This window comes from Aphelocoma coerulescens, chromosome 2 (assembly GCF_041296385.1).
Source record: "Aphelocoma coerulescens isolate FSJ_1873_10779 chromosome 2, UR_Acoe_1.0, whole genome shotgun sequence".
Taxonomy (NCBI): domain Eukaryota; kingdom Metazoa; phylum Chordata; class Aves; order Passeriformes; family Corvidae; genus Aphelocoma; species Aphelocoma coerulescens.
The window spans coordinates 145423130-145439569 of NC_091015.1; the positions used below are offsets into that span (position 1 = coordinate 145423130).

At 42.0% G+C, this 16440-nt stretch overlaps 1 protein-coding gene across 2 annotated transcripts in view; it reads left to right on the forward strand.

Annotated features, from left to right (window-relative positions):
* Window positions 1–1152: 1152 nt before the first annotated feature.
* MATN2 (matrilin 2) overlaps window positions 1153–16440 on the forward strand; it is a 71872-nt gene continuing 56584 nt past the window's right edge. The window contains exons 1-2 of one of the 2 annotated variants that reach the window (XM_069005195.1): window positions 1153–1211; window positions 10334–10495. In XM_069005195.1, the coding sequence (XP_068861296.1) occupies window positions 10369–10495 (127 nt within the window). In that variant the 5' untranslated portion in view covers window positions 1153–1211; window positions 10334–10368. Of the gene's footprint in view, window positions 1212–10333; window positions 10496–16440 lie in introns of those variants that run through there. The other variant, XM_069005196.1, reaches the window with a different exon arrangement.

Sequence of the window (16440 nt, forward strand, 5' to 3'; positions counted from 1 at the left end):
CTTGGGAACAAAGCAGGAATTTTACTTTTTCTTCTTCATACATGATACCGTAAGTGTTGATATAAACCCCACACTTAGTTTTTCCACCTGGATTACTGACTGCGCCGCTGTTGCGTCAGCTAAGAAACGACGGTCCCTCATACTTGGCCAACTTATTTCACGCTTCCCTCAGCGTTTTCCCCGACGGAGACTCCCACCGGCTCGCCGCGGTGGCAGACACCGCATGAATAACCAGGGGCTGTTTGCCTTGGCCCGCAGGTCCTGCGCTCGGGGAATGGGATTTCCATTCCCCGACGTTTCCCTTGGTCGACTTCCCTGGAAGGCTGCGCGGGCCCTACCCGGGGAGCACGGCTCTGGCCAGGAAGGATGCGCTGAGCCGCCAGACCGAAATCGCACCGCTTTTCTCTAGCGGGCACCCCACGGCCCCCTCCGGGAGAGCCCCCTCGGCCGGAGCAGGCGCTGCTCGTGGGGCTGCGGGAGCTCTCCTCGCCGCCCGCCACAGCGCAGGGACAGCTCTGACAGGGAGGAACCGTCAGCGGGGCCGAGGTGCGGGGGGCGGCGGGGCCGGGCCGGGGCCACCGCGGCGGGAGCCCAGAGGGGCCGGCAGCCCCTGTCCCTGACGGGGCTGGCGGGAGGGAGCGGGTCCCGCGTCCCTCGGCACCAGGCGGGAACGCCTGGGACCGACGGCCCGTGTCCTGCGTAAGCCGTCGATTCCCTCTCTTTCCTCACGGCAGGCGGGAAGGAGCCGGAGAACAACCCCCGTCTCATAGACGGGTCAAGCGGGAGGGAGCGGGACAACAGTGGGACCGCGTCCCTCACACGTGGCGGGCGGGAAGGAGCGGGACGACAGGTCGTACCCCTTCGGTGTGCAGGAGGGAAGGACCAGGACCGCGTCCCTGACGGCAGAGGCGGCTGAGGAGAGAGGAACCCGGCCCTCCGCGGGTCCTCCCGCGGCCTCCTGGGGCCGCGCCGGCTCTGGAGGTCTGGGCAGGGCAGCCCGTGTCTCCCTAGCGGGACTGCCCGCTTTCCCTCCCCTCAGCATGGTTGAGCCGGGCCCCTGCCGCCGGGGACGGGGCTGGCGGGAGGCGGCTGCTCCCGGGGGGCGGGCGGGGGAGCGCCGTCCGAGGCCGCGCCGAGGGGAGGAGGCTCGCGCTCGCTCCCGGCCGCCGCCGCCGCCCGCGCCGAGCGGAACGGCCCCGCCAGCCCCTCAGGTAAGCCCGGCTCTGCCGCCTGCCCTGCCCCGCCTCGTCTCGCCTCTTCCGCCCGCCAGGCGGGTCCGCGGCGCCCCGCCCGGGGACAGCGCACCCCGCCGCGTCCCGCGCCGCCCGGCGGGCTCGGCATCGCTGCCACCCCGGGTCACGGCACTGCCGGCGGCCACCCCCGCCCCAAGGCCCCGGCTCGGCGGAGGGATGGCCCTGCCCCGAGGGGCTTCTTCGGGTGGGGGTCGGCCGGGAAGGCCCCGCGGGCGGCGGGGGCTGCAGCGCGGGCGGCGGGGCCCGGCGGGGAGCGGGAGGCCGAGACGAGGGGCCGCCGCGGCGTCTGGGGCTCGGTTGGATATTCGCTTGCTGGGTCCCGCTGGAGCGGTTTGCTGCTCGTGGTGCAGCCCGCAGGAGAAGGGTTTCCTTTCCTCTGGACTGCGTGGGTCTGAGCAAACGCTTCATGTACCCTCTTCCCCGTGCATGCCGCAGTAACTCATTTAACAGTGTATGGAAAACCCCCCACTGTATTGTAAGATCAGTGTAGAATCGGAACCAAACTTTCTTAGAAACGTGTTCGAGACTAGCCTGCAGGTGTCTTTAGCAGCTTGCAGCAGGGCGGGCGGCGGCTTCTCCCCGTGCCAGGGCAGAAGAGCTACAGCCCCAGGTAGCTTTGCGCTGCAGGGATCACCTCTGACCTGATGGGTAGGGGCTACCCGAGCTTCCTGAGAGCCCTGCGTTTGCTGGAGGTGGAAGGAGTGAGGGACGGTGTTCTGAATGTGTTTGCCCTGGAAACCCAACTGAAATGGTGCTCATTAGTCTGACAAAAATTATCATGGTATCTTTAATGACTACATATTCCTATTTCAGAAGACAGTTCTTTCTGTGTCAAACTGGCCTCTATCACTGCTAAGCTGTAGACTATTGTTGACTGAGAGAGAAGAATGTAACCTGCTGATTTATGTAATACTTCCTAAATGCTTGGGTTTGCTTGTGGGACCATCATTCAAAGGGTGAATGATCCTGACTGAGGTCTGAAAAGGTGGCATGTTGGGTTACATGTTATATCTGTACTTCTGTCAGACGGCTGACTACTTCAGAAGAAATTATTGAACTGTATCCCATCAAAAATTCTCCTTAAATCAAGAGCTTAATAAAATACACATATGGCTTTTCCATTAAATCCTACAGAATCTACAAAATAATTTTGGAGTATTACACTTTTCCTGTAGATGTCTCAGCTTTAAGCATGAGATTTTCTAAACTTTTCCTCATGTGCTGCATATCACTGTGATATTCATCAGATTAGATTTATTTTATATCTTCAGAAAATGCAGCACTCAGTTACACAAAGCTGCAGTTAAGATCCTTAATCCTGCACTCAGTATTCACACCTAATTACTTTATGTGAGTCTCTCCATTGACTTCACTGGGATTTCTCATGAACAGGGGAATGCACATTCTACTGCTTATGAGCTGGGACTTGGGGACCCAGCTGTGATGGAAAAAGATGTTTTAGTCAGTCCAGGCAAACTAGGGAAAGGCTAATCAGATCTAAATACTCTCTCGTGACTTATAAACCATCTCGATAGGAGGGTAAAACAGTAAGTACCATTTAATTATAATATGGGTATCATTAACAAGGTCTTTTTATACAGTGTACTCATTGTTAGTGCTTTCATTATGAGCATTGAGTATTTGGCATGGAGTGGGTTTAATCCCCAAATTATTGGTTTACAGTGGTGCTGGTAATGGGGTCAGTGTGACTTTGCAAATAAGTTTCAGAACTGTTGTATCCTGGTTTTTTTCAAACCTTTCTGTTTGCAGTTGAGAGTCTTTTATGGTTTGTGACTGTTTCAGAGACAAAACTAAGCAGCCTACGTGTGTATCATGTGTCATAGAATATATGCTTTCATTTAAATACCTGCTCTACATGCTAAAAGTGAATTTTCTCAGTTTTCCCATGCTACTCTTCTGGGAACATTGTGGAAATTCTGATGTCTAGATGAGATTCAGTACCAGAAAGTGCAAATGAGTCTTCCTCAAAAGAACAAGATAATGAAAAGGTCTATTGTCCAAGTGGCAACTGAAGAAAATCGTAGCATGGAGATTGGTGCTGTCATAAAATAAGAATTCCCACTGCTAGAGCTTGCTGTCTGACCACTGGAAACTATGCAGAGTAAACCATATTATGGGTGTACTGTTCTATAGCACCACTATTAACTTTTATGTGGTGAGTTTCTGAAGTTACTGAAATGGTTGTCAGCTTCATCTCTGAGCAGGGGTTGGACCTGATGGCTTGCAGAGGTCCTTTCTCACCTAAATCATTCTATGATTATGTGATTTAATAGATATTCATTTTACAACAGTGATACCAGGAAGTCTGTAGGTCATTTAGATGGACGACTTACATTAAGTAACAGATCCCTAAGTCTTCTTCATTTCATTAGAACTGTAGAAAATTAAATTATATATGTAGTACATTTACTTGAAGCCCTTTAGATAACAGTCTGTTGTGTAAAAGTCCTACCATGATATTTACACCTGACAATAAAATTGAATACTGATCTCTGCTATTTCTGATATGTTTTGGTGTCTGTACTCATCAATTCATGTGTGTGCTTATCTGTCCTCTGTGCTTGGATAGGGAAAGGACAACTCCTTTCCCCATCCTCAGCACTCTTTGGACAGCTTTCAGAATATGGTTGCCCTCCTGTATCCCGTAGCACCTTCAGCTGTGCTCTGCACATGGATATCATGTACGGTGTTGGGTTTGTGGAAATATTTGGCTGACTACCAAATGTCATTCACCTCCCCTTCGAGGAACTGCTCTGTAATGCATTTTGGGTCTTCCCTGTACTGTTTCAAAATCTAAGTTAATTTACTCCACTGTCACATTTGATTTTATTAGTCCAAGTTACAACTCCGCTGTGGGATTTTGTAGCAGCAGCTGGAATAAATAGGTACTGGTGGAGATTCAGCCACAGCCTAATTCTTAACCAAGGGAGGGGAATCTCTCAGTACAGAAAGCATTGGAATATCCTTTTAGTTGCCAGGGTAGGGATATGTGCTGGATGAGGAGGACTGTATGGAAGCATAGGAGACAAAGGTGAAAGACTTTGTGAGTCTTTGGTTGTCACCCTGTCCCCACCACTATGCAGACACATCTGGAACAGACATGTTGCTATCACATGCCCTTCTGCAGACACGGAACAACAGCTGTTTGCCATGAAGCTTCATGGACCCATGCAAATAATTTGTCCCAGTCTTCTTGCACTGGAGTACACAACTTCTGGTCCTAAATCCACTGCAGATTCCGGTTACTTGCACTGTCTGGACGCTCATTATTTCAGATTGATAGAAGACTGATGTTGCCAGGTCAACAGTTACTTTTGTTACTGTGGTGGCTTGCTGTGCTACTGTGAAAGCTGTTTGTAATTGGGTTGGCTGTCTCAGAATACACCAGAATTACTAATTGACTTTCAGATAATGAGTTTCCCTGATTTATCTCATACTACTGACAGCACGAATGGTCAAAGTTAGCCTCTTAAAAGGAGCTAAAGAATGTATTAACAAATGAGTACTGCTCTGCTGCTTTGCAGGACATGGTGCAGTTGTGGGTAGGTTCATGTGCACCTGGTGCCCGCCATCAGGGTTGAGCAGCATGTGAGGAATTTACAAACTTACAGCACCTGCAACCTAATTTCCTCTTGGTGATTTAACCCTATTGGTGAAATGCAGTTGACAGTCATGATTTAGAAAAGGTCCTGTCCTGTGCTGCTAATTCTAGAGAAGCCTTCCTCATGCAGCAAGGAGTCACAGAAAATCCAGTCCATCACTTGGTGGAACAGGATGACAGTAGAGGGCTCCTTTGTAATGATGAAGGCAAGATGGTGCTTCTTGCTGGTGTACTAAATATCACCCTTCCAGTCGTGGCCACCTGCCCTCATACAAAACCTGCATGGCTAGGGACAGATGTTGTGTGATGTTGGACTCTGTGGGCCACTGTAGCTGTTTTTTAGAACTGGAAAATGCCTGTGTCAGCAACTGGTCCAGAAAGACAGAGGAAATTGCTAATACTCTATGTCCTGATGCCCATGCCACACAGAGTGATTTTAATGAGTAGTGAACTAGTAATGCATGTGTTGGCTTGTGGATAGTGAATACTTTGGAACATATTGTAACTGATAGTTAAAAGGGCTTTACAGTGTCTGCAGTCCTTTTTTTTTTTTTTTTTAATTTCTGAGATGGTGGATTGAGAAGGAGGTATTTTGTGGCTTTCATGCAATAAGACCTCATTTCTTTTTCAAAGTAACTCACTGTGCTTGCTGATTCGGGGACACAGACTGATTTTATTGATTTACATAGATTGCTTGCAGTTCATTTACCTTCAGTAAAAGCTTTTGATTTGATCACAGTTTCCTGTTATCTTAAAAATGGGTGGATAATAAGGAATGCTGAAAGAACTTCAGAATGGTTTTCTTCTACGCACTTATGTTCTTTATAACTTAAAAATGTTGAGGTTAGGTCTGCTGGCAGCTTAATGAAAGTAAATGGCTGTCTCTTTTAACTACGAAACAAGAAAAGCTGAAGGCAACCTCTTTAGTGGTAACTGCTGCCTCTGGTGCTTTTTTGTTTCCTCTTTCCCTCCCATCTATGATGAGAAATTATGTAGTATTTAAGAGAGGGGATACTATTTCCAGGTGTTGATGTTCCATGTAACTACTGAGAATTTCCCCTTCTGTGCATTGTGCCAGTTTTGGTGGTAGCTGGAGAAGGTGGAGAGGCAGGGATTTGTGGAGTTTACGTTTCTGATCTAGTCTTGGAAGAGGAGGGAGACCTCTGCAAGACAAGGAGGGAGACCATACAGCGTAACAGAACGCATGAGCTGGAACATATTACTACCTTAGTTTTCCAATTTCTTTTTCAGCATGATCTGCTCAGCAAAGACAGGTACATTTTTAAGGTACTTGAATGAAAAAAAGGTGGTCTTCCAGGCCAGTGGAGGAGTCTCCTGATTCTCTGTAAAAGAAATTTTCCTGGAGAGGGGTAAAAGGTGAAAGGACACTGACTTCAGCATAAGCCACAGAGCATCTCTTTTCCCTTGTTATTATTTAACAGTTATCACAGTGAAGAGGACAAATATTAATAACCTGCACCATGCAGGAGAAGGTCACTGATTTATCACCATTGACACTGAATATTCAGTAGTGTCTCTGTCCAAAATAGCCATCAATACCTTATGAGGAGACTTCCATGGAAAGATATTTGAAAGCATAGAAACAGGCTTGTATTGTTTCACTGCTGTCCAGCAAAGGAAATAGGTATTTTAAAGATGAAATCTCTATTTTATATTTCAGTATTCCTACATTGTAGTTCATGAAAATCCGTAACAGTGCATCAGAAAAATTACTCTTATGGATTGGTATATGGCTAAGCAAGCACAGGTAAAACTGATGAGAACCCACCATGGCAATATTCAGGTCTTGACTAGCAGCCAGTTAGGGAGTGAGGAAAGTCTTAAAAAAACAGAGAACCTGTCTGTTTACTTGCCATCTTCTAGGGGAATCTCCTTTTATGCCAAACTTCTTCTAGACAGCTGCAGATACGGCAAGCAGCCCTCATCAGATTGTACCATTGTGCTGTACTGAGTACTCCAAGGCTGCTGTGAAATGAAAGCCCTACTCTTCTTCCTCTCACCATGGATAGAGGAGTGGAGCAGTGGAAGCTGGTGAATCTGGTGCTCAGCCTCGTAGAGCCCCATGGGTTGCCACACCTCCTCTTGCTGTTTTTTTCTTTTGAGCTGTTCAGGATGTTTGTGCTGCTGTGACTTGGTCTTGGCTCTGCCCGGGGGAGCGCTGACAGCTGGAATCAAAATGCCCGAAACATATTCTCCGGGTAGCCGCAAAAATAAGACTTTGTAAGTTTGGTACTTTGGGAATGTGTTCTCAGCTGGTAGAGCAAGGGTTAACCAACAGTGGGAAGATACAGAGGGCTGTGGCAGAAGGGTTTAGCCTGCTGGGAAGAGGAGGTGTTAAATTCCAAATGTGGTGCAGTAAACACCATCCAGCTTCTAGAGTGAAGACAGGAGAACTTGCAGAGGACCCAGAAGATAAACAGAGAACAATGGGAGGACTGTATGTGGAGCAGCCATGCAACCACAACACACACTGGTCATGTAAAAATGGACAGTGGACACAAATATGTACCTGGAACTAGAGCAAAGCACACAAATCCAGGATGTCATCACCTCAGGAAAGCAGCACAGAAGCTTTCAGTGTGGGTGAAAGTGACAGCAGGCTTGGATCCATATACGTTATCACATATACAGCCTTTGGCTTTGGGAATTTGGGTTTGGGGTTTTTTTTTGTTTTTTTCTCCTCACTGAAAATGGTTGTAATTTCACTTACATTTTTATTTTAGATTATATGTATTTTTTTTTAAGATGAGGCAACTAAAGCTCTTCTCTGTTAAGTATCACTTTCATTTAAAACAGCATTTTGTGTGGATGGGAGTATGTTCATAGTAGATTTTTCTTTAGCAAGAGTTGGATCCTTTTTGGTGGATCTCTAAGTAGATTTATTTTCTGATTATCAGACTAGTAGAGATATTGAGATCTGAGGACTAAGGTTTCTGAATCATACATAAATACTATTGAACAATATGTTATTCAGTGGTTCTGTTTCTTTAGTACCCCAACCTTACTTTTCAAAGGGGCTGGTAAAAATTACACTCAACTGAAAATGTACTGCTTTAATGTATTTCAGAATTCAATGACAGCTAATGAATGTTTATGGAGACATTTTAGTTTATATGGTCAGTTAATCATATAATATTTGCATGCTATGTAAATGTTTTCCTAACAGAATTCAAAGACTTCCAATCACAGCAAATAAACACTTTTTTTTTTTTTTTTTAATTCTGGAGTTGCTTATGGACAGCTGTGAGTGTAGTGATTTGAAACTCTGACCAAATATCAAAAATTCCTACAAAGGTATAAAGTATTTTAAGTGTCAGAATGTGGGAGGGTTTAGTTTGGGGTGGGACTGTCCTGAAGACACTGCTTTATCACCATTTTCTTTGGCATCATGCTGTTACTGGGTCATTTAGCAATGTGTTGTGAAGGCTCTGCTGCACTGTCCTTGGTTCTCCTTTGACACCATCAGGCACCGCTAAAATGGTTTTACTTAGAGTTTAGTGCCATCTTCACAGCTGTTTAGGGTGGATAGAAAGGAGGGATGAGTTAGGCCTCTGATAAGTAGGTAAGAGCCAGAAAGCCCTCTTGAGCATTCTGTTCATGCCTAGTTCCTGTAACAGCCTTTCAAGGAGGATATTTCTCTACTCTCCTTAGCCCTGAGAGCATGGCTACTGTTTTTCTAAAACATTGATGCTAGAATTGGCATGTGTCCTTGAAGTCTGTTTGCCTTGTGTGCAGAAGGAACAGGCCTGAGCAAGAGGAGACCCCCCCGGCACAGCCCTGTGTGTGTTGATGTTCTGAGGAGTGAAGAGACCACCTGGTCTTGGTAATCTCCACTGTAACAACTGCTGCCTGTTGCCTCCAGCGAAACTTAGTCCCATTTCCAGTGGTGTGTGCTGTTTCCAGTGTTCATCTGTTTCTGACTAGAAAATCTCTAGCAATAATACCATCCAGATGCCCAGAAATTTAATTTTTTTTGTGGCCATTTTTATAAACACCAGTTATTTCCATCTCTTTCCAAGTTTGAATGTCCTTAAATCATGTATTGCCCATTACTGGATAATATTGAACATTGAAGTAAGGCTGGGCATTTTGAGAGCAAAGACTCATTTTGGCATATGCACCAGAACATTGTGTTTGCATTTAGGGTTGCTGACTAGGATACACAAAAGGGAAAATAGATTGATAGTCAGAAAAATACATTATGTATAATGGTTGTGTGGGACAGACTGAAAAATAATGAACAACGTATCTTTATTAGAGAGAAAATATTTACTCAGAATTTTCCTTTCTGCCAGTGAACACCTCATGGTGGGAAAGAAAATAAATTATCTTTCAGAACAGGAGCATTTAGTTGCCTTCTGTTATGTATCTGCTTATCAGGTTCAGGGCCCTGTTAAAATTGTTTTCAATGTCTTAGTTACTTCACGAAGAATTACTGTTAAAATTTGCACTGCTTCAGAAGTTCCACTCAGAACAGTTCTTTCTTGTGAAAGTGGGAAGTTTTATCCATCTCTTCCACACCTAGGGGAGCTCTTTCCTAAGTTTCATTGTATCACCCACTCCAAGACTGAATCTAGCTCCTGTGGGATGCTCTCAACCACAACAATAAAGTTTTGGGGGAGGGTAGAAGGAGTCTCCATCTGAGGAAACCACCAATGGGGAACACAGCCAGAAAATGAGTCTCTAGCATGTCAATCTTTGTTTTCTGTTTTGTGGCAGACTCAGAGTCAGCCATGGCTTTTCATGATGCATTAACCAGTTCCTGGTCAGGAATCATCTCTTAATGTAAGAATTTTGCCTGTCAATTTGTTCTTCTGTGTGATAAAATTTCTCCAGAACCTGTGGCAGACTCCTTGCCAGTCCTCAGGAGTCTATTCCTGTAAAAAAGATTAATCTTTCACTGTTATCTTCATATTAGCAACTATGGACTGTCTTCTGAAAAGGAAGCATGAATTGTCACCAGCTCACATTTAGAGTTGCTGTTTCTGAAATACATTTTCTTCTTTCTATTTTAATTCTTCAAGATTTTCTGAAGCAAAAATCCCTCAGACTACAGGAACCATTAAACTTCTGAAAAAAAAAGCAAAGAACTACTGAGTGGAATAACAAAAAATTGTGTCCTCCTCAAACCTTTTTATGAAGACAGGCTGAGTGAAACAAAGTTCCTTTTCTTGCTTTAAAAATACTTGATTATTATGAATTGTTGTCAGTGTTAACTATGGACTTCGACTAACAATACTTACAGATTCTATACAGGGACTGCCAACTGCTACATTATTATGTAGACCTTATTTCTTGAAGTTATACGCATTATTCCGTGCCAGTGTGTCTGCATGTTTGTGGTGGAAGGGAAGCAATGCCTCTGGGTGGCTGATGTGGTTGGAGTGCATCCTTTTATGTAATCAATGAACTTATCTCCTTCTCTCCTGTATTGCAGTTTTACATCCTTGTGTGTCCTTCTGTTTCTTGAAGATGAAGAAAATGGTTGCATGTTTCTTTCTGCTATTTGCACATGCTCTGCTTTCCATTGTCATGGCAAAAGATCTCCCTGGAAGACATTTCACCCGAAAAAGGGACGTTAACACACAATCTCTACTGGGTAAGTTACACACAAAATACCCCAAACGCCACTACCAAAAGCTGTCTCAAATACAAATGATAAAAGGCGTAAGAAGCTGGCCAAACCTTGGCTGAATTAGTTTATAATAAAAAGGAGATTTTTTTTTTGCCAGCAGGGATGTGATAAAGTTTGTTGACCAGGTAGCAGCTGTTAAAAGAAGGTGTTTACTTTTGGGGTACCTGATTTACTTTATGTAAGTGGTATGAAATAAATATTTGCTACAGGACTGTTGGCCTGAAAAAAGGAAACAACTTCATTTTCAGTGTTTAGAGAAAATACCTGCTGGTCCATGGAGGTTCTGTCAAACGTGCCTTTTACCATGCCAGAAAGTTTTAGCTGTCGATATGTGTGTGATGTGCATGAAGATGATTGACTGGAAATCTGTGGCTATTGAAATGAGGCTTCTCATTACAGTACTTGTTGCTAATCCTTTCATTTTTTCAGATTTATTTATAATGAGTAGCTTATTATATAATGAGTAATTTTTTATAATGAGCTAATTTTTTTCTCTTTTGCCAAAAATCTTAGGACAGGGTGTATCAGTTTCATCTTGTGGGCTGTCATATTTTAAAACATAAGGTTCTTCTCTCTCTTGTGGGTCATCACCTATGCATCACCTAGAAGTCAACTTTTTCATCTCCTAACAGTTTGTGACTTAGAATAACTGTCTTTTGCTAATTGTTTAAAATAATTGCCAGGTTATGAAAACACAGTGTGGATGGGGTTTGGACACAGCCTGTCACTAGGGATTAATGATTGACATCAGTTGTAGATTTTATCAGATACCTTTCTCCAGCCACTGGGAGATGGTAAGTGGACTCCATAAAGGTCATCTAACCTAAGTGAACATGAGGAATGTGAAATGTCCTGCAGAAGATATATTGGAAAGAAAGAAGAAGAAGGAAAGAATATGGGAGAATGGGTGACAGAGAGGAGAGCACCAAGTTTTATCAGTGAAACACTTCTCTAAACAAAATGTAATCCTTTAAATAACGTAAAACTCCATAAAGTACCATTCACATGTGTTAACTTTAAAACACCAGTTTTCAGTTCCAATAGGACAAATTTAAAACAAAAGACAACAGATTTCCATTTCTTATTCATCTTCCCCAAAACTAATAGATGCGGTCTTGAAACACTTGGAGTTCTGCCACTGAAGGCCAAAAACCACATCTGGAGATGTAATTCACAAAAAAACCACGGATATAGAACAACAAAGAGAAATGCCCACATTCACACCTTACTTAAGAATCTCAAACTTTCTAAAATCCTGAATTCTAAAATGTGATTTATAGCAACTCTTTACGAAAATTTTAGGGTTCCTAGCAAATACCCTAAGTGAGCTTATTATTTTAAGAAAGAAACTGCCTGTCTCTCTAGAAAATGAGTGCAAAGGCTTTATGTGGAGAAACTGAAAGTGTCACATTTCTCAGTTGCCATTTTACCTGTGATTTTTAAAAATTCCTTTTATAGCCTCTTTTTCAAATTTAAATAGTGGAAAATATATGAAAGGTATTAGCACTCAGTATAAATCAAAATTTGTAGATTAAATTATTTATTTCTTCTTTCAAAAGCCAAGATATTTCTGGTCCCTGTATTTGGAAACCTCTGGATCCCTACTCAATTTGGCATGTGCAGGATGCAAACAGTTCTGGCTAAAGGAACCTTTTCAAGACATTAAATGGTGCAAAAAACTTGGAACATTCTGTGATCCAGCCCATAAAAGTACGTGGCAGTTTGGAATCAGACTCTTGGGCCTTGCATTCTGTTTCAAGAAATTAGGCCACTTGCTTCAGGTTCAATAATGGATAGAAACAGTGGCATGGTAAAAACGTCCCTCTCTGTAAAGAACAGAATGTAAAATGCCACTGTGCTGGAAAAAGCTGAGTGTTCCTTAAATGGCATGAGAAAGAACAGGGCCAAAACATGATCTCAGTGACATCAAGTCAATAGACTTAATAAAATCTCTTGGGAATTCCAGCAATTTCACAGGGATTAGAAGTTGTCACATTCTATATAGTATACGTATTATAAGTAGTGGTGGTGATGACAATTGCTGCTGTTGTGTAAAGACTTGCTTGGCAGGCAAAAGGGAGCAAAATAGCTGTGAAGAACCAACAGGTACCTGGAAAAGTAATAAAAGTTAAGGTTGGGGGTCGGGTTTTTTTTGGATGGAAGTCTTTTTCAGGACTAAAATGAAGATTTATGCTATGTAAGTATAGTAGTATGAAAATAATTTTATTCCTTTTTTTCTTGATTTCACCATTTTTAAAACAAAACTGTACTGCTGTGATAACTGTTTACTGGTAAAACACCAGTAGTGTCCATGTACAGAAGTAAAAGTCATTGCTCCAGGAAACTGACAAGTTAAATAAGTAAAATGAAATGGATGAAAAATTCTATGGGATTGTCCATATAGAGAGAAAGGTACTTTGAGATCCAGGTTTAGGAGGATTTAATTTTTCATCAGCCATGTACTAATACTTTATAGATTTCTTAAAAGTCTTGTGCTAATTGCCTATACATTTTAACAAAGTCTTCTGAAGGAATGAGCTATGTCTGAAAAGACATATTTTTCTTATTTCTCAATTTTTCAACTGAATCTCAACGTACGCTGTTTTAATTTGGCAGGTCTTTGCATTGCTTATTGCTGTTTAAACAATTATTGCTATAGCTAATAACTTCTCTTAAAGAGCTGTGATATTTTGTTCAAGGATCTATCGAAAATAGAGTTTTTGGAACTCTCACTATGTGGCCCTTGAAAGCCAAATTGCTTTGCAGGTTTTTCTTTTATTAAACACTGAGTCAGACTTCCAAGTATTAAAAACTTGTGAGTTGTGCCAAATTAATCAACTTTTAACATTTTCTTAAATCTTTCTTGCAGCATATTAGATATGCATGTATTTCAAGTAATAAAAGAATTTGTATTGTATTGCTAGAAGATACTGTTTTCATGCAGGTGTATTTATGTTTTAAAGGATTGTTTCCATAGTTGTGCAAGATCTTGTGAAACAACAGAAAGAAATAGGATGGTCAGTTTTTCTTTTCTGTAGCAGACAACAGTTGCCTCTCCCCTTATGTGACATATGAACTAAATTTTGCCTTCTTTTTCCCCTCATCAGTACTTTGATCCAGAATTTGGATCAAATTTGCCTTATCCTGATTTGTGAAAGGAAAACAATATTTTGGTTTTTTCTAAGGAAAAGCAGTAATATATTTGCTACATGGTTATAAAGATAAAATTATTTCTCTTAGATTAGCTGATTCCCTTCAGATATAATGAAATGGACTTCTGTACATAAACAGACTGATGAAGAGCTGGGTCAGTTGTCCAGAGTGGTGGTTTCCATACTGTGTTTGCAAGGCCAGTCAGGGTTCCATAGCACCCTTCAGGTTCCATATCTAGAAGCAACATGTGTCCAGTCCTTGCAAGATATGGTGCTTTTTTGGTGTTTGAAGTTGTAGGGTTTTTTATTGAAGCGGATTTTGGACTTAGGTCCTACTGCATCTTAATAATTTATTATAAAACAAAGCAAATCAAAATTCCTACATTATTAAAAAAAACCCACAAGTTTTTGTGTTTGCTTTTTTTCTTGATGAACTCTGTTCTTGTAAACCAGGCATGTATTTCATTTCACATGGGCATACTTCTTTGGAAGGATATGAAGTGAATGCATGAAAGCTGTAGTGAATACAGTGAAGGCTGTAGAATACTATTCTAAGCAATAACATTCCTTCTGTTTTTTAGGAATATAAAACATGCAGCTACATGATTTTGAAAATAACTATGTAAGGAGAAAAGCTAGTTTAGGGGGCATTCCTTTAGCTATTACATGATACCAGTAGAAACTACAAAAAATTAACTGATACTGCACAAAATTAAAACAGAGGGGAAAGGAGGCCAAGAAGGAAATGTACTTGGCTCCTGTTCAGTGGAAGCTGCTGCAAAACACGAATGCCCCTGTCTGTGTTAAATTACATTTTACAACAAAATAAACAATGATTTGTCTCTTGGTTGTATATGTGTGATTCCACTAATAATATGAAGGGAAGTAATAGGAACTACATGGAGCACTCACTAAATTTATTAATCACTTGCTACAGCCACTTAAAATTAACCGAAAGATTCTTATATCCAACCCAGTTCTTAAACCTGAGTTAACTTTAGGGCTTAAGACATTATCAGGTTAAACATTCTGAGTTATTTTAGCAGCAAATCAGAGGGGAAAGTATGTGACAAAAGTGAGCCCAACCCATGATGCTTCTGTGGAGCACAGATAAGATTCCTGTTTAGTTTTGGTTTAATTCATTGTATATTTATACGGTAAGAGCTGGCCAGAGATCTCTAAATTCTGCTGATGTGGACTGTTGAGCCAATGTGGGATGCTTTCTGCTGTAGGAAACTCAGTCACAGCCTCAATGTATGTGCGTGTATATTATTTCTTCACATTAATGCAACCCTGCCAAGTTTTATGTCCTCAGACATAATCCTGTCGCAAAGTAGAATCATTTTAACTGAACTGCAATTGAAATCAGAATTGTGTCACAGTAACTATATCATGTATTAGACATACTGTACTGGTATAGTACTAGGGGAGATGAAAACTCTTCCGTGCAGCAGATGAGGGTAGGAAGTAGTTGCAAATTACATCTTTTCAATTACCACATAGTTAATTAAAATATAAGCACAATCCTAGCCAAACTTCTGTAAGGGTATGGGGTAATCAAATACCTATCCATTTATTTACGTATCAACTCTCTATTCAAAGCCTGAAGTTGCCATATAAATAGAGACATATTATGTTTTGAAAGAAAGCAAGCAAAGCATTTTACAGTCTGCAAAATCACCTGTTTCTTCCTTCTGAAGTGTGTAGATACATACTGCAATCTTTGTGCTTCAAGCAATATTAGTAATGGTGTGTTTTGCTTCCCAGTAGTGCTCGTTTCAATAGTTGAGAGGTCACCCATGAACTTTATGTTGACTTTCAAAACTTCAACTTTCATCTTAATCTCTCAGCTGTTGGCCCCTCCTCCACAGGAGCCGCTTTTTCAGATTCTGAGGTAGAACAGTAGAACACCATCTCTCTGTGGCTTTGTGGCTTGGTTTGTGCTGAGGCTGTACCTCCCCAGCCCCTAACAGAGGTCCTGGAGTCTGAGAAAGAGGGATCTGATCAGCAATCATATCCCTGCCCAGCCAGTTGTTCCCTGCAGCAGCTGTTATCCCTTAAACAGCCCCAGCTAATGAGCCATGAGGACTAGCTGGGACCATGACAGACCTCAGAGATTTATGTCCCAATCTGAGTATGCTCATCTGCAGCCAATTATCATGGAGATCAGAAAGTTTGCATTTTGGTTTGTGCTAGCAGTTTTTAACCACAGAACAACATTATGCTTGCCAACTCTTGTATTTAGTATTCATTATTAATTTTCATGTGTCAAAATCACATTCACTTTTAAGCCACCTACAGGGTACTTCTGTAATTTAAGTTACATGGAATATAATTCGATTTCCAGCATCACAGGGAATTGTTTTGTATTTCTTTAATGTGTATTCCCTCTAACAAAGTCTTTTCCTCTTTCCTCCTTCCTTCCTTCTTTCTTTGTTTTGTTTTCTTATTCTTTTAATTTGCCCTCCCCCTTTTTTTCTTCTTTTCCCTTTTTTTTAAAGGTAATTTGTAATTTTTCCACAGGATGAAAGAATATCTGCTGTTACAGAAAAAACTGAGTCATGAACTAAATCAAGTGATCTTTGTATTTCTGAATTTGTTTGTTACAACCCCCACGAATTACTGTGAAATACCATTTCTGTTTGAAAAAGAGTTTGCCTTGACAATAATTCAGTGAGGAAAATTACTGTGAGTAAAAAAACTGTTGTTATGTGTATATTCTCAAGGAGCTCAAAGCCTCCTCTGTGTATTATGTCT